Genomic DNA, 22,810 nt, shown 5'->3' on the forward strand with positions numbered 1-22,810 from the left:
CTGAGCCCATCTCCTGCCTGTGGCTTTGCCCTGGGCTCCCTCCTCCAAGCCCATCTCCCTCCTGCAGCTTTTTCCTGGTGATCGCAGCTCCATGTGCAATCCTAACAAGGGTTTCACTCATGACCAGGTAAAGCTTCCCTGGACCATTGCTGGTTTCTCCAGAAAAGGCCACAATGGGAGTTTAGGTCCATGTCAGGGCCCTGCAATCTCCAGGCACTCATGGAGGTAACACTGCTGCTGAGCTTCACCTTCAGGAGAGTTCTGGAGAATTCCTTAGCCCACATGAACCTCTGCAGAGCCCTCTGCTCTGCATCCAGGAGCAGTTCACCCCTCCTGGACATGTGTGATGCTTCAGAAGATGTTGTGGCCTAATTTGTCCCCAGAAGAATTCCCTTGTCAGTGTTTGCTCTTCTAGATCTTCTTTCTCCTTTCTGGACGAGCAGGAATGCTCTTTCTGGTGTCTACTTTCAAGGCTTTAACTTTGAAACCCATTGTGATTGAGGAAAAATACCCCAGTGATCTGGGTTTGGGTGAGTCTTTGTGTCTGGCCCGTCACTGCAGAGCTGCTTTCAGGATCAGAGCTGTCTCCTGCTTGACAGATGAGTTGTGGAAGTCCTCCTATGTCTGTACCACCCCTGAGCTGGTGCCAGGGCACAGGAGAGCTTTGTGCTTGGAGTGGTTGGAGGGATGCGTTGGGCTTGCTGGGCCATCTGTACAGCTTGGACTTTACCAGTGTGTTGAGGGTTGCTGAGGGACAAGGCTTTGTGTGAGTTCTGTGGAGCAGCTTTAACCTCCAAACCGCTGTCAGCACAGAGCAGAGGGTCACGTGTAGGAGGGTCAGTGCCACTCAGTGGCAGCATCTCCCAGAGTGGGGACAGGCTGAGCCCTCTGAGGTGCGTGAGGTGAACAGGTCAGCATGGCTTGGATGCTGTCCATGGATTTCGAGTCCAGACTGCCTGCAGTGTGCTCAGAGGCGGAGGAGCGTGAGCTGTTCTCCCGTGACTTGGGCCAGCTTGCCTTTACTTTCATTTAGTGGTGTGAGTCAGGGCTGACCAGAGAACCTCCCGTGCCTTTGATACTCCAGAATGGATGTGTGGACCAGACAGAGACGGTTTAACCAGACGTTGTGGTGGAACTTGGCCAAAGATTTCCCTGTCTGCCCGTACAACCCTCGTGGTGGCTGGGCCAGCAGGAGTGGCACCACTGCCCTTGTGTGGGACCTCTCTGCCCACAGGAGAGCAAACTTCAGCAGAGCTGAAGTGGGGTGGGTATGAGAGTTTCTCCAACCCCATGGCCATGCTTGTGCAAATAGAATCACAGAATCATTCAGGTTGGGAAAGCCCTCCAAGACCATCGAGTCCAACCTGTACCCAATCCCCACCCTGTCCCCCAGCCCAGAGCACTGAGTGCCACCTCCAGTCATTCCTTGGACACCTCCAGGGATGGGGACTCCACAATCTCCCTGGGCAGCCCCTTCCAATGCCTGACAGCCCTTTCAGTGAAGAAATTCCTCCTGATGTCCAACCTGACCCTTCCCTGGCACAGCTTGAGGCCATTTCCCCTCATCCTGTCCTTTGTTCTCTGAGAGCAGAGCCTGACCCCCCAGCTCCCCCCTCCTGTTGCAGAGAGCGACAGAAAAGATCCAGACTTCACCTAAACATCTAACCCTGCACATCCCTCTTGGGTTCAGCGCTTCTCTTTGTTGCTCACCAGCTTAGTGATGAAAAGGAGGCGGAAACACAGTCACTGATTGATTAGGGACTGATTTGTTGTATCAAACCCTCGGGCACTTCTGACCCTTGAGACAGGCCAAAGGTGGTGAAGCTCATGAGCACATGTCAGGGCACAGGCACAGGAGTATTGCACTGGCACCCTGTAGGTCCTTTGTCTCCTCTCCTGCCTCTGGCCACTCCTTCAGCGGACTCGGATGGTTGTCTGAGCTGTTTGCACGTTGAGATAGGACCTGAGTCTCTCTAAGAATAATGCATTTGTTATCAGTGAACGTGTTTGTCTGTGACTCACATGTGGGTAAGGTGTGTTTGCTCTTATAACAGCTCTTGAAACTTCATGTAGGTACATTAAAAAGCCCCATATCCTGATCCTCAAGCTTCGTGCCCAGGAGTCATGGAAGTGGCAATTTGTCCTCGGGCCCCTTGAAACATTCTGCCATTCTCTTCCTTTTCCAAACAGCCATTTCCATCTTTTTCATGGTTAACATCCACTTCATCTCCCTGCCTTGTACCTCCTCATCCTCCCATGTCCCTCCAGCAGTGTCCCACAGCACTTTTCAGCTCTGGCCCCCTGGCAGTATCTCCTGTACCTGTGGTAGTGTCCTGTCATTCCTGCTGCTGTGTCTGTGGGTAGAGAGGATTGATCTTGGTGTCAGAGGGGCTTTGTTCAGCTGACAGAGCTGGAGAGTTTAGATAAACTGGGAAGAGCCTCTCTTTTCCAGGAATAAAGGCATTCACACAGCGTGAATCACAGAATCATTGAGGTTGGAAAAGCCCTCCCAGCCCATGGAGCCCACCCTGTGCCCGATGCCCACCCTGTCCCCCAGCCCAGAGCACTGAGTGCCACCTCCAGTCATTCCTTGGACACCTCCAGGGATGGGGACTCCACCACCTCCCTGGGCAGCCCCTTCCAGTGCCTGACCACCCTTTCCAGGAAGAAATTCCTCCTGATGTCCAACCTGACCCTCCCCTGGCACAGCTTGAGGCCGTTCCCTCTCCTCCTGTCCCTTGTTCCCTGGGAGCAGAGCCCGACCCCCCCCAGCTCCCCCCTCCTGTCAGGCTGAGATTTGGGGAAAACCAAGGGAGGAGGATCTGGTGACTGGGGTGTCCCTGTGGCTCTGTGAACCATCACCCTCCTCTTCCAAAACCCCGTTAGTTCTTCCCTTCTCTTCATTATCCTGGGTTTTTTACCTGGCTCTTTTTTTTTTGGCTGGGAAGTCAGGATTATCAGTCTGCCATCCCCTGCATCGCTCTCAACTTCTGCAAATTCAGTTTGGTATTTGCTACCTGCATTTTTTCTGGGATTGTGGTCCATGTAGTGATGAGTTTTCCCAGTTTAGTCCAGGATTTTTCTTGAGCCCTTTGGTAAACACTCCCTTGTCCCGTTCACTTCCTGTCTTTTCCATGCCAACCTTTTGGGTTGGTTATAACATTTTTCCTGCCACTTCAGATCAAATCAAATTTTGACTCATCCCCCATGAAGGAAGGGTGGGAAATGCTCTGAGTTCCCTTGCAGAGAAAACTGAGGACTTTCTCCGTGTCCTTTTTCAGCCCTTGTCCCTGAGGTCTCCTTGGTGAACAGAAGGGGGAACAGAAATGTTTAAAGGGTTCTTGGGGGGAGAAAAAGCACAAATAATCTCTTTTCAATGGGCATGATTGATTCAGTGAGAATTAATAGGCTCAGACTGGAGCAAAACTGTCTCCAGTGAGGCGTTGGAACGTACTTTGCAGTGTGGAGGAGAAGGGAGCCCTGGAGTGGGTGAGGAGTCTCCCTTTCTGGAGGTCTTGAAAACAGGTTGAGCAAGTGTCTCTCAGGAATGTTTTAGGTCTGGCTGATCCTGCCTTCAGGCAGCAAAGCGGGCGAGGTGACCTCTCAGGGTCATCTTTCTTTTTCTGCTGTTTTATACCTGAAGGTCCCAAATGGGGATCTGGCACCTCTCCATGCCTGGTTCCCCAGGACCTCTCCTTGTGTTTCTGCTGCTCAGTGTAACCTGTGAGTGATTCTGGGACAGGCTGGTGTGAAGGCAGTGGGTCTAGTGGGAACAAAAGTGGGAAAGGTGGCAAGGAGAAGTTAGAAAAGGGGAAATCAGTATTGTAGGAGCGGTGGTGTGGACAGAAAAGGTTGAAAATAGAGATGCCATAGGGTAAGGAAACAAGAAAACTAAAAGGTAGTAGCAAGAACACAGGGGTGGGGAGGAGCTCTGCACCCTGCTGAGGGGGTGACAGGAAGGATGTGGGGACAGAGACAGATGGAATGACAAAGCCAGGGGGTCACAGGCCTCATTCACAGTGTCTCAGAAGCAGAGTCAGAGCTGCAGGGCTGGGTCAGCCAAGACTGAGTCCAAACCCTGCCAGTTAATCCCAACCCACCACTGGGATCCCAGGAGCCTGTGCAGAGCCAGGCAGGGATAGTCCTGGGAGAGCAGTGCTGTGACTTCCACCAGGGAAGCCCCAGCTGGAGCAGCACTGTGGGGTCCAGCAGAATGCCCATCTAGGCCCTTCTGCCGATCGGGAGCCCGTGGGAGTGGGATCAGGATCGGGATCAGGATGGGATCAGGACAGCGGTAGGATTTAGACAACGTGCGTGAGACCTCTTTAATTTTGGGTATGAACATACCCCCTCTCTCTGGATTTTGGCTGTCCCTTGTCTCCTAGATCAGATAAGCTTCTGTGGGGAGAGGTGGCCCCTTGGCTGTGGCGGTGGGTGCTGCAGAGGTCCCCAGCCCACCACAGAGGGGGGAAGGCTCTTCCTGCAAAACCCTTCCCTCCTGCAGTGCCTGAGTCCATCTGCAAACCCTGGGACCAGGAGGGAGAGAGGGATCCTGACTCTGCAGCCAGGGCCACCCATGGGGCACGAGTCCTCTGCATTGAGGAATCACTTAATATTTGTTTTTCCACATCAGCCATAGATTTTTTTTCGAGTCTCCTCTTGTCCTGTGAGGACCATGTGCAGCCAGGATCCCTCACCCAAGGGACCAGGGGCAGTGGAGTGCCAAGAAAATGCTGTTCTGGGATGGCCACAGTAAGAACCAGGCCTTGCTGCTGGAGGAGTTGCATCAAATGGGAAGAGGAGATGGTAGGAAGAGGGGTCTGGAGCAGAGACAAGTGGAGTGTGGAGTGGATGGTGCCTGTGTCCCCCTGAGCTGCCCCTGGTCACCTTTGCAGGGTGCTCAGGAAGGCACCTGGGCTAAGCCTTCAGCAGGATCAGTGTCTGGTGAGGGATCCAGCACGGAATAACGAGGGGTCACTGCTCTGTGAGGGATCCAGCACAGAATAACGAGGGGCCACTGCTCTGTCACAGCTCCCTGCACAGCTACCCCTGTGGGAAGGGTCTCAGCTGCAGGGATCAGCATTCCTCAGCAGGTCTTCTCCAGATTTATCACCTGGATTCCCCTCCAGAAGAGCCACCAGCATTTTATATCTGCTCTCCACACTCGTTTGGAGCTGCAGGAGCCTGGCTTCTTGCTCGTATTTATCATTTTATCATTAATCATGGAATCATGGAATGGTTTAGGTTGGAAGGGACCTTAAAGACCATCTTGTTCCAACTCCTGCCATGGGAGGGAGGAGTGTCCTGCAGGGACACCTTCCACTAGACCAGGTTGCTCCAACCTGGCCTTAAACACTTCCAGGGCACTTGGATGCTGTGCTGGTGTTGGTGGGTACAGCGGCTGTCAGTGCTCCAGGGAAGCAGGGGGTTATTTGGGAGCCTTCCCTGGGCGCTCCCAAGCCATAACAGATTGCATTTCTTCCCTGAAAACCTGGATTTCCAGAGTTTATGATGCTTGGGCTTGGTACAGTTGCACTCTCTCTGGTGTCCTTGAGTCTGAAGTCACAGAATCCCAGAATGGTTTGGGTTGGAAGGGACCTTAAAGATCATCCAGTTCCACCTCATGCCATGGACAGAGATACCTTCCACTAGACCAGTTTTGACAAAAGGATATGAACTTTTACTTTAAAATATTTTCATTTTCACTGAAATCCTTCACTTTCACTTTTGTTTTAAGCAGTTACAGAGGTGATTAGGAGTTGGATACAAACCCACAACCACAGACATTTGCACTAGACATTTGAACTATCTGGTCTTTAATGTCCCTTCCAACCCAACCCATGCTGTGATTTTAGGATTTGATGATTTTAACTTGCTTTTATGTCTTTCTAAGACCTGTTCTTGTTTTGATGCCCAAGACTTGGTGCTACCAAAGGCAGCACTGAACGGGCTGCCCAGGGAGGGGCTGGAGTCCAAAACCCTCTGGACACAATCCTGTGCCCTGTGCTCTGGGATGACTCTGCTGGAGCAGGGAGGTGGGACCAGTGACCCACTGTGGTCCCTTCCAACCTGACCCATTCTGTGACTCTTGAGTGCAGTTTGGGACAGGAACTCCACCTTTCTCTGGGACATTTTCCTTGTGAACCAAAACTTGGGCAGTGACCTGGCTTCTGTGGCATTCAGAGCCTTGCTGGCTCAGGCAGGGCCATGGGATGTAGCAGGGTGGTGATGCCCAGTGCAGGGGGGTCCTACACCTCTGGGTGGGTCCAGAGGGTTTGCAGAGTGGGCTTGAGCCCCAAGATCTGAGTCTCCTTTGCTTTTGTCCCGCAGTCCCACCCACTCTCCCTGTGCAACACCAGTGAGGATGAACACACCGAGTCAGGATTCATCACCATCGTCAAGCTGGAACAGCCAGACCGGGATCCCAACCCCTGCCTGTCCCTGGCTAACAAGGTGAGTCCCAAAATGCCCTGAATGGCACCAACCTGGGAAGTGAAACCCGTGGTGCAGCAAAGAGGAGGGTGGAAGGAGGCAGCAAGGTGGGAAAGAGCTGTTGGAAAGTAGAGAAAAGGACAAGGGCAGAGCAGGGTCCTTGGCAGAAGGGATCCTTTGGGAGAGACGCTGTGCCAGCCATCCCCAACACCCATCCTTCCATCTTTTGGACTGCCTGCTTTGTAAAAGGTGTGACATTCTCCCTTATCCCACCATCCCTCATGCTTTACTTCCCAGCAGCCTCGTGCCCCTCCAGTTTTGCTCGATGGTCTGTGGAGGAATTTGTGTTTCTCTGTGTCCTCTGTCCTGTGGGAAGACACGGACACAGAAAACGTCCCCTGTGCCTCCGTCTTCAAAAATAATCCTGTAACACTTCACTGGATGAGGCACAAGAAGAATCAGGGCTGAGCAATGAGGCAAAAGCAGACCAGTGAACTAGTGATGGGTCATAACTCATGAACAGTTTGGGCCCCTGGGAGACCTCAGACCTCTTTGGATTGGGTACCTCAGTGAAGCAGCAGTTCCTGTGCCAAAAGCTGAGCTCACTGGTCCAATTCTCTGGTAATAAGGAAGTCAGGTAGGAACGAGGGTCATTTTAAGCCTTAAAATCTTTGTGTCTCTGATAAAGCTGCACCAATAAGGCAAACATTGGCTTTTCTTTTGATTGTCTCCGTACTGAATGTTGGGCTATTTTCCACAAGCACTGTACAAACATGAAGACCCCCTTTTTGGCTTTACCTGGATTGTATTCAGGGGATACCACCTTGTTGTCTGCTCCATGCTGGGATTGACGGGGTGGGGATGGGGACAGGATCCTTTTCCACGCTCCCTGCAGCTCAGCTCAAGAGGGAAGGCAACAATCTCTCGCTCCTGCCCAGCAGGGTTTGATTCACAGAGGCTGTGGCAGCAAAACCAAGTGAAGGGATGTGATGCCCTGATGGATTTGCCACCCCAGGGCTGTTCCCCCCAGCTGCGTGGGCAGCCAGGCAGCAATGCCCCTCCCTCTCTGGGTTGCTCAGCCTGAGTTTGGTTGGCTGCTGCTCTGGAGCTGGTGGCAGCAGTTGGCACAGGAGTTATGGACATGCTGACAGTCCCCACACACCTGGAAAATGTCCAGGTCCCACCTGTGGGTGTAGTGATGCAGGAGGATGGTGTGATAAAGAGGGAGCCCAAGGGCTTCCAGTGCAGCTTGTGGCTCTAGAGTGAGGGCTCTGCAGGTGCCCCAGGGAGCACAGCTGGTGGCTCCAGCTCTCCTGTGTCCATCCAAACGTGTCCATCATGTTAAAGTGGTCCCAGGCTGCCACATGGATGCCCCAGGATGCAGGGAATGGGGGAGGAATGGCTGTTTGGTCAGTGCAGCTGCTAGGGGGGGAGTGTGAACAGGAGGGAGGAGCAGCTGCAAAGACTCAACTTCCACTTCAGAACCTAAGAGGTTTAAAAACTTAGGGCCAGGATTTGAGCAACCTGGTCTAGTGGAAGATGTTCCCTGCCCATGGCAGGGCGTTGGAACATGAGCTTTAAAGCCCCTCCCAACCCAAACCATTCTGTGATTCAAACTTTTTTGCTGGTTTTGACCTTCATCTTTGAGACTGATCACAGCACTGGAAGTGCCAGTGTGTTACTGGGTCCTGGCATCAGCTCAGGCAGGCTGGCACAGGGAGGACAAGGCATGGTGCATTGCTGCACTGTGGTCATCCACCTTGATCCCTTCTCCAGGACCACTAACCCTGCAAAGCAAACAAACCCCTCAGTTCACTGCCATGTTCATAACGAGACAGAGGGACAGTTCCCTGGCCATCAGTCATCATTGCTCCATTACCAGAGCCAAATCCAACACTGGAGCTTGAGATCCAGCTGAACATGACATTGGATGCCATCCTTCAGGTATTCCTGCTCCAGGATCTCTCCTAGGGAGGCTCACAGCTCTTCTCCCACAAATAAGAGTAGTTTAGCCATGAAATACAGCAGATGGCCATATCCCCTGGCTCTGCCTTGTATCTTGGTTACTCCACTCCCTGCAATTCCTGTCTGGCTACTTCTCCATCCTCCTGAAGCTTCTGCCAAGCTCCTTCCCTCCAACATCACTCCGATCAGAGAATCACAGAAAGGTTGAGGTTGGAAGAGACCTTAAAGATCATCTCATTCCAACCCCCCCGCCGTGGGCAGGAATGCCAAGGTCTCTTCCTCAAAATCCCTGGACCGTTCCCCTCCTCAGGAGCAGGGTTGTAGCTGTGGGATGTGGCTGGTTCTTGCTGGAGCAGGAGCCTCGTTTCCCTGGCATGTGCGTCTTGTGGCAGAGCTTTGCATGTGGAATTGCAGCACTATATCAATGATGATAAAAATAGCCATGTGCAGAGTGTTATCATAACCTCTGCTTCAGCTGTCACCCAGCCAAGCCTGCACACAGCCAGCCCGGCACGAGGAGAGCTCCACCAGCCACCTGAGGCTCTCCTCTGCTTCCTAAATTCAATCCCTGCTTCAGCATCCAAAGCTAAAATCAGCAGGGAGGGCATCTGGGGAGAGGAAGGCATGGAAAATGCCACCAGGATCAAAGGGATTTATGTTTCTTTCTGATGCATCATTTATAATTTTGTTTGTTTGTTTGTTTTCTGAGTGGATTGCAAGTCTGGTTGACAGAAAGCTGTCAGCTGTTGCTGAAAGCTCTGAAATCATCCTGTAAATACATATTTGCACCAAAAGTCTTTCAGTCCTCAAAGAGGAGGTTGGCAGTGCCCTGTGGCTGAAGGGATCCAGCACAGGGACAGCAAACACTCAGAAAATGATGGCAGCAAGCAGGTTGTGAATGGCTGGAACAGAATCATGTAGGATCATGGAATATGCTGGGTTGGAAAGGACCCCCAAGGATCATCCAGTCCAACTCCTGGCCCTGCACAGACACCCCAACAATCCCACCCTGTCCCTGAGAGTATCATCCAAACCCTCCCTGAGCTCTGGCAGCCTTGGGGCTGTGCCCACTGTCCTGGGGAGCCTGGTCAGTGCCCAACCAGCCTCTGGGGAAGAACCTTTTCCTGAGATCCAACCTGACCCTCCCCAGCTGCGGCTGTTCCCTGAGTCCTGTCACTGGTCACCAGAAGTTGTGTCCTTTGCAACAGGAGTCAGAAAGGCGTTGGGAACATTCACTTGTCCAGTCTCAGTTGTTCGTTGCCCCGTTGTTGGTGTCTTTAGCAGGATAAAATCTTTGTAGAACTGTTCGTTCATCAAAGCCTGACTGGCTCCAACAGGTGGAAGTCAATCCCTGAAAGTCCTCTTCAGTGCTGGCAAACAATGAGGATTGTTTGATCCCAGGCAGGACCCCAGTCTCTGATCCCTGCTCTGAGCTGAGCCTTGATCCCACTTTTCCAACTTCCCCATCTGGTACAGCAAACCCACGGGTGTCGAATCCTATCAGCAGCTCAGAACCTTCAACCCCTGTGACCTTCCTGATGATCTTCACCTCCACTCACATCCCTGTCCTGTCTCCAGACCCAGACACACCCTCTGGGTGCCCCCAGCTTCTCCTCCACGAGGGGTGTGGAGGTGACCAGCACTTGTGAGCATGATTGTCCTGCTCTGCTCTGCCCTGGGGTTGCCTCACTTGCAAAATTGGGGCGGTTTGGGGGGACACAATATCAGAAAGTTATGAAGCCATTAGAGAGTGTCCAAAGCAGGACAATGAAGATGGGGAAGGGCCTTGATTTGACACCGTGTGAGGGCACTGAGGGCACTTGAGGAGACTGAAGGGAGACCTCACCACAGTTCCAACTTCCTGGGCAGGGGCAGAGGAGGGGCAGGGACTGAGCTCTGCTCTGGGGGGACCAGGGACAGCACCCAGGGAATGGCTGGAGCTGTGTCAGGGCAGGCTCAGGTTGGATCTCAGCCAAAGGTTCTTCCCCCAGAGGCTGGTTGGGCACTGCCCAGGCTCCCCAGGGCAGTGGGCACAGCCCCAAGGCTGCCAGAGCTCAGGGAGGGTTTGGCTGATCCTCTGGGGCACAGGGGGTGACTCTTGGGGCTGGGCCTGTGCAGGGCTGAGGGTTGGACTCCGTGATCCTTGTGGGTCTCTCCCAGCTCAGCACATTCTGTGACTCTGTGTGTGTGAGGGATGGAGCAGATCCCGCTCAGCCGCTGCTCTCCCTGCCAGGAATGCCCCATCCCTGGGCCCAGCCGGCTCCCTGTGTTTGATATTGCAGCTGGGAAGCGGCAGCTCTGACCTCTGGCCCCCGAGCTGGGGTTTGGCCCTGCAGAGGGTGAACTGCTCCCTGTTTGCACAGGCTCAGGACGCAGGATCAAAGGGCTCCGCGTGAGTAAGAGCGGCCCAGCCCTGCGTTCTGTTCACGTTCCATCTCCCCAGGCTGCCTCTGCCTGCCTGGAGGGCTCCCAGGGCCGGCTGGGAGGAGGTGGGTGACCCCACGAGGTCCCCAGGCAGTGAGCTTTACCTCACCAGGGTGGCATGTGTGCTCAGCTGGGTGGGTCTCTGAGCTGAGCTGTGGAAAGCCATCCCGCTCCTCATCCGAGAGCAGATCTGCAGCCTGGGCACTGCCTGAGCTGCTCCCTGGGGAGTGCAGGGACAGGGACCACGGAGAGCAGCGTGTGTGGGAGTCAGGCCCTCAGACAGCCCAGGGCCATCCAAAGGAGGGCAGTGAAGATGCCTCATGGGTGAGAGGTGGGATGTGGAGGATTCTGCTGTCCTGGGATGGGAAGGTTGTGTAGGTCAGCAGATCCCTCCCCAGCAAATCCAGCTCTGAAGCAAAGGGGCACATGGCATGGGCAGCTGGGGAATGTTTAGGTTTGTGTCCTGCTGTGATTGCAAGGCCACCAACTAATTCATCTCCACAACCATAGGGAGAAAGAGCCCCAGAGCTCTGGCAGGAGTGGGCACTGCAGCCCAACACAAGCACAGGAATCAAAGTGTAAATGGTTTCCTCAGTCTAAGCAGGTGCTTTTTTCCCTGCAAAGAGCCTGGGAGGCAGCCATGGATCCAAATGGCGGGTGTTGACACAGGGGACAGTGCAGAGTGTCCACTGAAGCTTCTGTTGTTTTGGACAGGCGAAGCTGGCGGGGGAGCGTGGAGCCCGTGCGATCCTTTTTGACATTACTGATGATGAAAGTGCTGCTGATCAGGTACAGACCTCATTAATACTCTCAGCTAAACCACAGTGCTCCTGTCACATCCCAAAATGTGTCCATCAGGACCCACCAGCCACCAGCAGAAAGTCCCAGGTCCCAGCTGGTGTTGGATGTTGGCCCTTACCCCACTCACCCATGAAGAGTCGGTTCCTCTTTCCTTCACTCCAGGGCACATCCACACTCTCAGGGGACATTATCTGGTCAGTTGAGCTTTTCTGCCAGGAGCTGGATGCTTCCTCTTGGGAAGTCATGGATTTCCCAATTCCATCTACTCCAGACAGCCCAGTTTACCTCCAGGGAAAGGTGGCTTCTCAAGTTTTCAAGCCCAAGTCACAGCCCTCCCTGCAACGCTCTTGGCGCAGGTTTAGAGACCTCCAAAGGTCCCTTCCCCCAGCATTGCTGTCATCTCTGGAATGGAATCGGTTCCCTATCCAAATATTCCAGGGATAATGAAAAGCATTCAGCATTCAACTGAGGACAGACAGGGGAGCTGGTGCCTGAGCTTATCCAAACTCTGGGCTGACTCCTTGCTGGATCCATCCCTCCTGGCTCTTTTATGCACTTACAGATTAATTTTTGATGCCAGAGAAAGGCAGCAGCGAGTGCAGATCCATGAGGTGACTCCAGGGTTGCTCAGATCCCAGTCTCTGATCCCCCTGAGCCTCTGATCCCACTTTTCCAGCTTCCCCATCTGCAATACCAAAGCCAAGAGTGGCAACTCTCAACAACTCAGACCCTGCAGCCTCCGTGGTCTTCACGACCATCTGCACCTCCACTCACATCCCTGTCCCCAGACCCAGGCACCCACCTCTGGGTGCCCCCAGACCCACCCAGGGCACGGGAAGTGTTCAGCGGGTCCCATGGCCACCCTGGTCCAGGTCAGTCTGGAGGGGAGCAGGCTTGGACACTTGCTGAGCCAGCCCGTGCCAGTATGACCAGGAACAACCAGAATGTCCTCAGGGAGGAGGGGAACTGGATGGGTCTCACAGGAAGAGCAGAGGAAGCATTTCTGTGGGAAGGCAGCACTCGGCAGTGCTGTTGGCAGTTCCCACAGGGAAGAGGAGACACCAAGAACTTTTGCACAGGGGCTTGAAGAGGAGCTCAAGAGACACCAAACAGTGTCCAGCTGGGCATGAGGAGTCACCAGCAGGGAAAAATGAGTATTTTCCCAATGCTGGAAAGTTGGTACAAGAGGAGGAGCTTCAATCTGATTCATCCTAGAGGGATAGTGCAGATCTGGGGGAGCAATCAGTCTCTGAAGTGTGTGCAAGAAGCATGAGGAGGAACCAGATGTGCCTAGGGGACCAGGATTGTCCTTTTCCAGGCTGTTCTGGACCAGCTCTCACTGTGTTTGTTCCTTTGCAGCTGAGGAAGCCCAGAGGTCTGAGCCAGCCCGTGGTTCTGATCAGGGGCCATGATGCCGAGCAACTCATGGGCGTCGTGAACAAGAACAGAGAGGCCCATGTGAAGATAGAGGTCAAGGAGCCACCAGCCTGGGTGAGACACACACCATTCCCACTGCCTCCCACATCCTCCCTCCCAAGCCACGGCACAGGGCTTTCCCAGAGCTGCTGAGCTTTGCTCCCAAGGGACAGAGATCAGGGTCCTTGACAGGAGCTGTCTGTAGCATTCAGATGACCTGCTGCAGATAAAGGCTCAAAAGCACTTTCAGCTTATTTAGTTTCTTTTGCTCCAACACCACGAGTGAGGTGAGGGGATTCTCTGTCTCTTCAGGGGAGACCAAGCCTTGGTTTTCTCATCTTATGCTGCCTTAAACATTGGCACTGGGGGAGCTGAGGTGCTGCAAGACAGAGATTTTCCATTCTTGGTGGGACGTCCAAACAAAGGCCGAACCCTTTTTTCCTTTTCCTGTAAAGAGCAAAGAGGTAGAGCTTGGCTGATGGGCCAGAAGAGATTGGGAGTCCCCTGCCAAGCCTCTTATTCCCAAGTCTGCCACACAAGAGTAATTTCTCTCCTGTTTTATCCAACAGCCAGACTACGACGTGTGGATTCTCCTCACCGTGGTCAGCACCGTGGTCGTCATCGTTTTGATTTTCGTTGTCCGCACAAAGTGCCAACTGAACAGGACTCAGGTAGGGACCCCCTGCAGCAACAGGAATACACAAAAGGCAGGAGCAGACATTGTTTGGGATTTGGGGAAATGGGCAGAGAGGGATAGGACAAGGGGGAATGACTTCAAACTGCCAGAGGGCAGGGTTAGATGGGATACTGGGAAGGAATCCTTCCCTGTGAGGGTGGGGAGGCCCTGGCACAGGTTGCCCAGAGAAGCTGTGGCTGTCCCATCCCTGGAAGTGTCTAAGGCCAGGTTGGGCGGGGCTTGGAGCAACCTGGTCTAGTGGGAGGTGTCCCTGCCCATGGCAGGGGGTTGGAACAAGAGGAGCTTTAAGGTCCCTTCTGACCCAAACCATTTGGTAATTCTATGGTTCTATGGTTTAATATTTTTAATAGAAATTAAGAAATTTCTAATCATCTTCCTGGAGTCAGATGTATTTTCCTATATGAGAATATCCCATTTTTCCTGTAGAGAGACAATCCTTTGGGGCTCAAAAACTCAGCACTGCTGAGTGATTTTGAATGTCCAGAGCCAGCTGTCTCCTGCTGGTGACAAAAGCCTACCCTGGCTAAGTCAGGTTAGACAGGAAGCCACCTCTGGAAATGAGTAGCATCCCCAAATTCCTGATAACCCCATTTTGGAAAGGGAAGGCCTGTCCTGAAAGCCTGCCCTCTCTCTCAGGACTCCGTGCAGCAGCAGACCCTGCAGGCCATTGGGCAGTTGGCCACGCGCCGGTACCAGCCCCGGTGCCGCCCGGCGTCACGGTGGGACTCGGCCAGCAGCTGCAGCTCCGCCCCAGTCTGTGCCATCTGCCTGGAGGAGTTCAGCGAGGGCCAGGTAGGATGTGGGCAGGGCTGCTGGGCAACCACAGCTCCAAAATTCCCGGGTGGGATTGGTGGTAGGAGCTGAGCGTGGCAAGAGCGGGAGGCCCTGGTGATATTTCCTTCTGCAGCCCTCCTGAGGGCTGGGAAAGCGCCAGCATCCATGGAGTCTGCCTGCCCCTTGGCCAAAAGAGCCCTGTCTCTGCTGGAGTCACTCAGATCTCCTGAGGCACGTCTCCAGCCATTGCTCTTGGGTAAAATGTCCATAAAACATCCGTGTTGAAGCAACGGGACAAAAGTGGGGTTTGCTGCTCCAGAGCACCCGGCCTGAAACCTCCCTGTTCCCAAGGACTTTCACCTCTCCGGACATTTACACCCCAGAGCAGAACCTGAGCTACTGCACAGCCTCCTCTGTGCACAGCTGGGCTGCAGATCCCTCACTCTGAGACATCTTTCCATCCTGCAAGGCTCGCTTCCATCAAGAAGGACCCATCCAGGTCCTGGATCATGGTTCTCATTGCTCATACTCCTCCTCTTCTCTCTAGGAACTGCGGATCATCTCGTGCTCCCACGAGTTCCATCGGGAATGTGTTGACCCTTGGCTGCAGCAACACCACACGTGTCCCCTTTGCATGTTCAATATTCTTGGTAGGGCTCAGACACAGTATTTTCTGGGCAGGCACAGGGTTGGGTGCAGGGGTTGTGACCAGGAGCTCCAGGTACCCATGGGTGATGCATCAGCAGCTCCACGTGTCCCTGTGCATGGAATGTACGGGATGGCATGTCCATGGAAAGGGGTCCCTGTGTGTGAGCCCCCCAGGGTACAGCAGGATGCTGAGCTTGGGACCTGCACCAAGAGGAGGGGTTTCCAGTCTTGGGACCTGTGGGCAAGGGAGGGGGGCAGCAGGGAAAGCACTGGGTGTGCAGGACCATCGGGGTTGTTTGGTGGTGGCAATGAGGAATTGTGGGACACGGGCAGGATGTGGCACTGTGGTGGGAGGGCAGTGGAGTTGGTGCCAGGGGTACAGCTGGGCTGTGGGACATGTGCTGGATGCTCCCTTCTCTCTCCACAGCCAGAGACTCAACGGACCAGGTCCCGGCCGCCAGCTCCAGGCTGGCCCCTCAGGACATGGAGCCTGGACGGAGACTCCACCTTTTCCGCCAGCACCCAGGACATGCCCTTTACCACCTCCCACACCCGTATCCTCAGAGGAACCTCAGGAGCTTTCCCCCGGAGCCAGCCCACGGCAACCCCTTCTTCCACTCCCCAGAGCTCTCCCAGCTGGATTTTGACACCATCCACTACATGCCCTACAGACCGGCCCCCTCCCTGCTCACCTGCGGCCACACGTCCCCGCTGGCCCCGGGCCTGCTGGGCCAGCAGCTCCCCATGCCCTCGGCATGTGGGCAGGCGCTGGCACCCCACAGGACGTGTTCCCTGCAGCCCCAGCCCCCCTGCCCCGGGCTCAAGGCAGCCCTGGCACAGAAGCAGCACCGCGCGCCCGCCCTGCGCCGGGGGGTGAGCCACGGGCACCAGCACAACAGCAGCGGCTCCGGGGAGAGTTACCTGACGGAGCACAGCGGGTACCTGGCGGACGGGCCGGGCAGCGACTCCAGCTCGGGGCCCTGCCACGGCTCCTCCAGCGACTCCATGTTGAACTGCACGGACGTCAGTCTGCAGGGCATCCACGGCAGCTGCTCCACGTTCCGCAGCTCCCTGAGCAGCGACTACGATCCCTTCGTGTACTGCAGCTCCGAGGGCCCCGCCACGGACCACGGCCAGGAGCCGCTGCGGCCGCCCAGGGAGAGGCGGCCCAGGTCCTTGGACCTCATGGTGCCCGGGGGGGCTGCTCCAGCCAAGCCCCAGGTGCTCAGCCACGTCCACTACCACCACCACCAGCACCACCACTACCGACAGGACACAGAGTGTCCCCCCGGGCACGCCGGGCAGGGGCCTGTGCCACGCAAACCCCGCTATTCTGGGGCCAAGGTTGGCTTCCACGGGGCTCGGACACAAAAGAGGACTGAGAAGAGCCATCACTGCCAGCAGCCTCCGGAAAGCAGCGCTGTGCTGCAGGAGGCAGCTCTGGCAGGACAGCCAGCCTGTCCCCAGGAAGGCCGGGAGCCCCCTCATGCCCCCTCCGCTTCTCCAAACAGGTTGGACTTCAGTGTAGATGCCAACAGACAGTCGGGAGCAGCTGGCACATCCCTTGCCCTGCTGCCCCCAAGACACAGCCTACAGAGCCGGCATCACCGAAGGAAAAGAAAGTGTTCCCTGGAGCCCAACCCTGCTCTGCTGCCCAAGGACTCGGCCTTGCCCAAAGCCTGCGATACTCACCTTCCCCACGGCCATCCCAGTGGCTCCCGCTGCTCTCCCGAGGTCCAGCCCCTGATCCCAAGCGCTCCCCTGCCCAGTGGCTCCGGCTCCCGGCCGCTCTGGAAGTGTTTGGTGCCGCAGTCCAGCTCCGAGCTGAGGAAGCAGGAGGAGGGGGTGTCGAGACGGGAGGGAACCCGCCCGGTTCCTGCGGATTTCTCAGGGACAGATACCCACAGACACAGTCTGAGTCTCCACCTGCACTGCCCGTCCCAGCAGGGTGGGCAGGGTAAGTCTGGTGTGCTCCTCTCCTTGCAGGGAGCAGGTGAATGAGGGGGGTTTGCCGAAGGAGCTCTGGATGCCAGGACACCTGGTACCTTCCCCATGGAAGCACTGACAGCAGGAGCGTTTCAGGGCTCACCTGCCTGGAGATGGTGGCCTGAATGATGAGCAAGTGTGTTAATGAGTGCACCAAACCCTAAAATACTGCAAATGAGAAATAAGGTGGCTAATTTTAACTAAACATCTCCAGCAGCTGGAGTATCTCCCAAAGGGAGGGATGGGACCACGTTTCTCAGTGTCCTCGCACCAATCCAGGTCATTATCTTCAAGAGTCATTATCTTCAAGGCTTTTTGGGCTCCAGTTGTTCTAGCCAAGCCCAGCTAACTGGAATCAGTGAGGAAGGAAGTGTGTGTGGCGGGTGGTAGTAGAACAGACTCAATGAGTTGATGGATTTGCACATCCCTCGTTTCTCACCTGCCTCTGTTGCGTGGGAGTTGCTTTTTAGTGTCTTTTGGAAATCAGATGTAATTAAAGTTTGGCCCTTTGCCTAACTGCTGCACATCTCTCACTGAGAGAGGGAAAATGCCTTTGAGTCGAGGCTCTTTGAAAGAACCCGAGTTTAGCTCCCAGGTCTTGCTCTCTCAGGTCCTCTGAACACAGCAACCTGCACGTCAGCCCGGGCAGGTGCCGGCTGGGAGCAGAGCCCGGCTCCCTTCCTCCCCCTGCCACTGACTCACTGCAGCTCCTCGGGCAAATCCTTTTGATTTCGATACCAAACACAGATCTGGCTGCCTAATTTCTCCTAAAACACTGGCCCTAAACTCGTGACTCACCGTGCCCATTGTGCCGCAGAGATAATCACTTCCTCCCCTTGCTCGTCTATCCAGCCCCGCTCCACGCCCAGGCTCCCGGGGCAGCTCCAGCCGCGGGGGCAGCAGGGCAGGGGGGGCTGGACGGGCACGGGCCTGGCTCCCCGCGGCGCTCCGGCCTCCCAGACTCCCAGGAACAGATTTTTTTCCCAGGCACAGAAGTGCCTGACACCGCAGAGGAGTGATCCGGGAGGCCCGCGGGGATGCTGCTGTTCGGAGAGATGAAGAGGCAGCAGTGCAGAGGTGCCTCTGGTTCACGGGTAGCTCTGAGTGCTGATGCCCTCCCGGGATGACAGCAGGGGCTTCCACATGGAGAGAGCCCTCCTGGCTCAGGGAAAGCTGCTCAGGAGTTGCTTTGAGCTCCTACCTGAACCTGGGAGGCGTCCCCAAGCCCCCAGAGCAGGAGTCTGTGCACCTAAAGAGGGATGTTGGGTGCTGCCGTGCCCAGGGCATTGCAAGGTCCATGCCTGTGAAGTCTCTTTGGAGGTGGTCCCAGTGGCCTCAGTCTGTGCCCACCTCCTGAGGCTCTCTGGCCCCCACCCAGAGCCAGTGCCAGCTGCTTTGCCAAGCACACCCAGCCTTCATTCTCTCTTGGAGCTGGAAGGACCGATGTGTTTGAAAGCACTGTGGCTCTAATTGTCTGCAGTAGCTTCTGGGGATGCTTTCAGGACCAGCCAGAGATCAGAATCTCCTTGTAAGGCTGAGAAAATACATAGATTTAGGATTTAGCTTTATTAGGAACAGAGGGCAGAGCAGAAAGCTTGTGCAGGGCTTATGCAGAAAAGCCACCAGGCTGAAAACACGTTGGTTGACATAACATAACCTCTGAGTTATAATCACATTGGTGCTTTATCTTGGGAAAGGTGGAAGTCAGTAGAGACCAAGTAAAAAGAGCAAAGAGCAATCTCAATAGACAGTCCCATGTAAACAGGACACAGAACACAGACAAGGAGACCAAGGAAGAAACGCATCAATGCCTCCAGATAAATGGCATAAGGCTAAAAATATAAATGGACGAATTAGAAAGCCCAGCTTTAAATTAAAGTTTTGACATAAACTCTTCAGAAACCCAGTTTAGAGGAAAAACAAAGAGCAGGACCCTGTAATTCCCAGGTGAAATTACAGAGAGGAGAATTGTGTGTCTTTCTGGTGGCATGGGAGGGACACTCTGTCCTAAGGAGAGTGTGAAGTCCGATGACAAGTGACACAAAAATCCCCAATTGCCCCTAAGTAGAAGGAGGGTGGCATTTGGGTTATAACACACTATGTGTACTATAAAGAGGAGCCTACAGAGACATGAGAGTTTTTTAATAATAATTCTGAAAGAAGCAGTCAAAAGACTAAGATGCTTTGGGGCACAGGGATCATTTAAAGCCCCAGAAAGGGCTGGCCAAGCAGCAGGGCAGAGAGGGCACTGGGAAGCTGTTCTTCCAGAGTCAAGGTGTGGTAAGACAAGGAAATCAGGATGCCAAGCTAAGTGCAGAGCCATGGAGAGGCACACGAGGGAAGATTTCTGTGAACAGCTTGTGAAAAACAGAGGGACTATTAATGCAAACATTTCCAGCTCCATCAGAAGGGAGAAGGCTGCCTGAGGCTCTGCAGATCCAGGGAATAACACAGGTCTGAGGGATGTTCAAGGGCTGTAAGTGCAGGGAGAGCGGAAGAACAAACTGAATTTATTGCATTAGTGATCAGCCTGGAAGCGCTCGGGGAGGTTCTCACCCTGCACAGGGCAGGGGGTACAGGATCCATCATGAATCAGATCATCAGTTTGAGGGACTCTGAAATAAAGTGGAGAGTAACAAATTGCCAGGGGTACAGCTCAGCCCCTGGGCATCCTGCGGGGCTCAAGCACAGAGCTGATAAATCCTGAACGTGGCCTGCAATCTCTTATCCATGCCCAGAGCCAGAAGGAAGAGCTGGGGGCAATATCAGCTGGAAATAGCTGAAGCCACAGAATGATGAGCCTGACTTTCCAGCCAAGCAAATTGTTAAGAATTCAAATGTAGGGGCTGACTTGTAGGCACATGGCTGAATGTGAAAACCAGGGGAGGAGGCACCCCAGCTTCTCTAGGGAGAGATAAGGCCTGGCACATCTTTTAGGGGAAGGAAGCTCTCAAAGGATAAAAGGGAAGGTGCTCTCATAGGTAAATAACTAGTTAGAAAATAGGAGACAAAGTGTGGACCAGACTTAATGGAGGGAAATTACTCAGAGAAGGAGCAAAGTGGAGTTCTCCAACTGTCTGCACCTTCCAGCAAGCTCATAAATATCCTGGACAAGGAGAGGAGATAGCAGAGTGTGTAACAGATAAAATCCATCAGGATGTCAGTGTTAAAGCTGGATAAGAGTGTTACAGAGGGATCTCCTGCTGCTGAGCTGTGGGGGGCAGAGTGGTGGGGGAAATCCCATGGAAGAGCACAAAACACCACACAAGCAGAGCCACTTCCAAGTAAAAATCAAATTATTATTAGGAGCTGGCTGGGCACTAATGTGGGACAAGCAGAAAGTGCCTTTATGCAGCTGCATAAGCCTGTGGTGAGCTCAGAGCTCCTGATCACCCCTTCTCAAAAAAGGAAATAGCAGGTTTGGGAGAAAGGCAGAGAGGGATGGCAGTGATGGGGTTTTCTGAGAAAGCAAAGAATAGTGAGACTTTCATGTGGGAAAAAGGTGATTAGCAGAGGATCTGAAAGAGAGGATATGAAATCAGGAAAGCAGGGGAGAAGGCAGATAAGAGGGACTCACTGGTGCTTAGAACAAAGTAATTGGTAGCATCAAACGGGAAACAGAAGCTTTAAAACACCCAAAAGACAACACATGGTGTGTAGTGAAACTGGTGCTGGTTGCCCAGAGGATGTAAGTGCCAGGAGTAAAATAGATTTGAGAGCCCAGATCAAGAGCTGGCAAATGCAGAGATGCAAATACACCCCCCGGCTCAGGAAGTCCCTAAACCAGGGTTTCCAGAAGCTGCTGGTGCTGCTGTGGGATGCAGCAGCCTCCAGGTGTGTGCTTACCTCGCCCAGCTGCCAGGTGAGGCTGAATCCTGATCCACAGCCCCTGGAGAAACTCCACTTGTGCTGGCAGTGCCATGTGCTGGCGTGACAGGGAATAACGCAGCAGATGATCCCAGAGAGACTTGAGTGATCTTGGAGTTTGTGCTGCTTCCTCGAGCACCTCCACCAGCCTGTCTTGGTGGGGTTTGCATACAGATACATCCCTGACTACTCTCTTGCCTGGGAAACTACACCTGGGAGTTGTGCCAGTGGAGGATCAATCCTTGAACAATGCTGGATGGATCCTTTTAAGGGAAGTCAGACAACTGGCAGGGAATTACAGCTAGATGGCTTCCTAAACCGCCCCAGCACGCCCGGATGGCATCCCAGAACAGCCAGATTACTCCCAGCACAGGCTGATGAAATCTCTTGATTTCTCTCCCTGGGAAACCTCACCCCCTGCAGCACTCTGGGCGTCCTCCCCCTCCCCTCCCTCTCCTGCTCATCCTCTCAGCCATTCCCTTTCATGTCACGTCTTTGATCTTTACCAGGGAGAGGGAAAGGGATTAGAGGTAGAAGAAGACCACCCTTAAAACCCCTGTGGTGTCACCAAGGTGTGCTCCTCCAGGTCACTGCCCTGGGTGGGTCCCCATGGCCAGTCCAGCAGCCGAGGTTCTCCCACCTCTCCTTTCTTTTTTAGCCTTCCTTTCTGTCTGTGTAACAGGGGACACTTACACAGGCACAGCTTTCAGAAAATACTATAGTAATGCTGTTTGAGGCTGAGAGCATCTGATCACAGAGGGATTGAAGCTGGGAAGCTGCTGGAAGTGGCTTATTCCATGTGCTGGTGACTCAAATCGCAAATGTCTGATACCCTCCAACTCTGTCTTCAGGTACTTTGGCCTGCATACTTATGTTCATGTAAAACACCATGTACATTAATTTTCCCATGTCAATTAGCTACCTTTTTCAAGCAGAATCTCACTTGTTTGTTTTCTTCCCCTATATTTATTTTTCAAGGCTCTGCTCCTACAACTGCTGCTGTATAACCATCCAGGGTTTGCTGTGACTGTTGTGAGAAGTTGTTTTGAGTTGCTCTCTAGGAACCTCTAGATAGGCATTTGTTTCCTTTGGATCTCAGGAACACTCAGGAAAAGGGAAATGGGAAAAATAATGCCTGTGTGCCTTTACTGGGCTATTCTGACCCCGTGTGAGAGCTCTGGGCAGGCTCAGACATTTGGTGTGGGTGACAAAAGGCAGTTGGAGAGAACACACTTGGAGAGAAAGGGGCTGGCTGGAGCAGTGACTCAGGGTGCACTTTTTAGGCAGCCCTTGAGTTGAATGGTTCAAAATAAACTGCTGAGCATTTCCCTGTCAATAATTCACCAGGCAGAGGGGGCTGGTGAAGAGCCTAAGCTTGGTTGGGACTCAGAAGGAATTTGTGCAACCTCTTGAACACTGTGAAACTTGTGCCATCCCTGTCTTGCATCACTCACTCTGCTTTTGTTGTCTGGAGTTTCTGGTGCACCCTGGAAGGTGCTGCCTGGCTCTGTGTGTGATATGAATGAGTGTTATTTTATGTTCCTAATAATTTTTTCAATTAGCTGTACAGATTTTTCTGAAAAGAACAAACATCAGAGAGCCTCAAAAGCAAACACCCAGTAGTGATGTGAGTCCTGGGGAGGACTGTGCCCTTAGCCTGCCTCTTCTGAAAGAGTAGCTTGATGTCTTAACTTTGCATTTTATTGTACTTTACCTTAGAGGAATAAACTGGTTGGGAGATGGCCAGAAAATTCCCTCTGAGAAATTGGGAGAAACTTCATAGAATCGTGGGCTATCCTG

General features: G+C 53.7%; 1 protein-coding gene across 2 annotated transcripts in view; it reads left to right on the plus strand.

The window, feature by feature from the left end:
- The window catches only part of RNF43 (ring finger protein 43), a 61,156-nt gene that overhangs the window by 34,927 nt on the left and 3,419 nt on the right, over positions 1-22,810 (plus strand). For both annotated transcript variants that reach the window (XM_027704959.1, XM_027704960.1), the window contains exons 3-9: positions 6,331-6,453; positions 11,536-11,610; positions 12,982-13,113; positions 13,608-13,709; positions 14,372-14,527; positions 15,057-15,159; positions 15,585-17,114. In XM_027704959.1, coding sequence (XP_027560760.1) covers positions 6,331-6,453; positions 11,536-11,610; positions 12,982-13,113; positions 13,608-13,709; positions 14,372-14,527; positions 15,057-15,159; positions 15,585-17,114 — 2,221 coding nt within the window. The remainder of the gene's footprint in view (positions 1-6,330; positions 6,454-11,535; positions 11,611-12,981; positions 13,114-13,607; positions 13,710-14,371; positions 14,528-15,056; positions 15,160-15,584; positions 17,115-22,810) is intronic.

The sequence above is a fragment of the Neopelma chrysocephalum genome, unplaced genomic scaffold (assembly GCF_003984885.1).
Source record: "Neopelma chrysocephalum unplaced genomic scaffold, ASM398488v2 Primary Assembly neopelma1_299, whole genome shotgun sequence".
In the NCBI taxonomy this organism is placed as follows: Eukaryota; Metazoa; Chordata; class Aves; order Passeriformes; family Pipridae; genus Neopelma; species Neopelma chrysocephalum.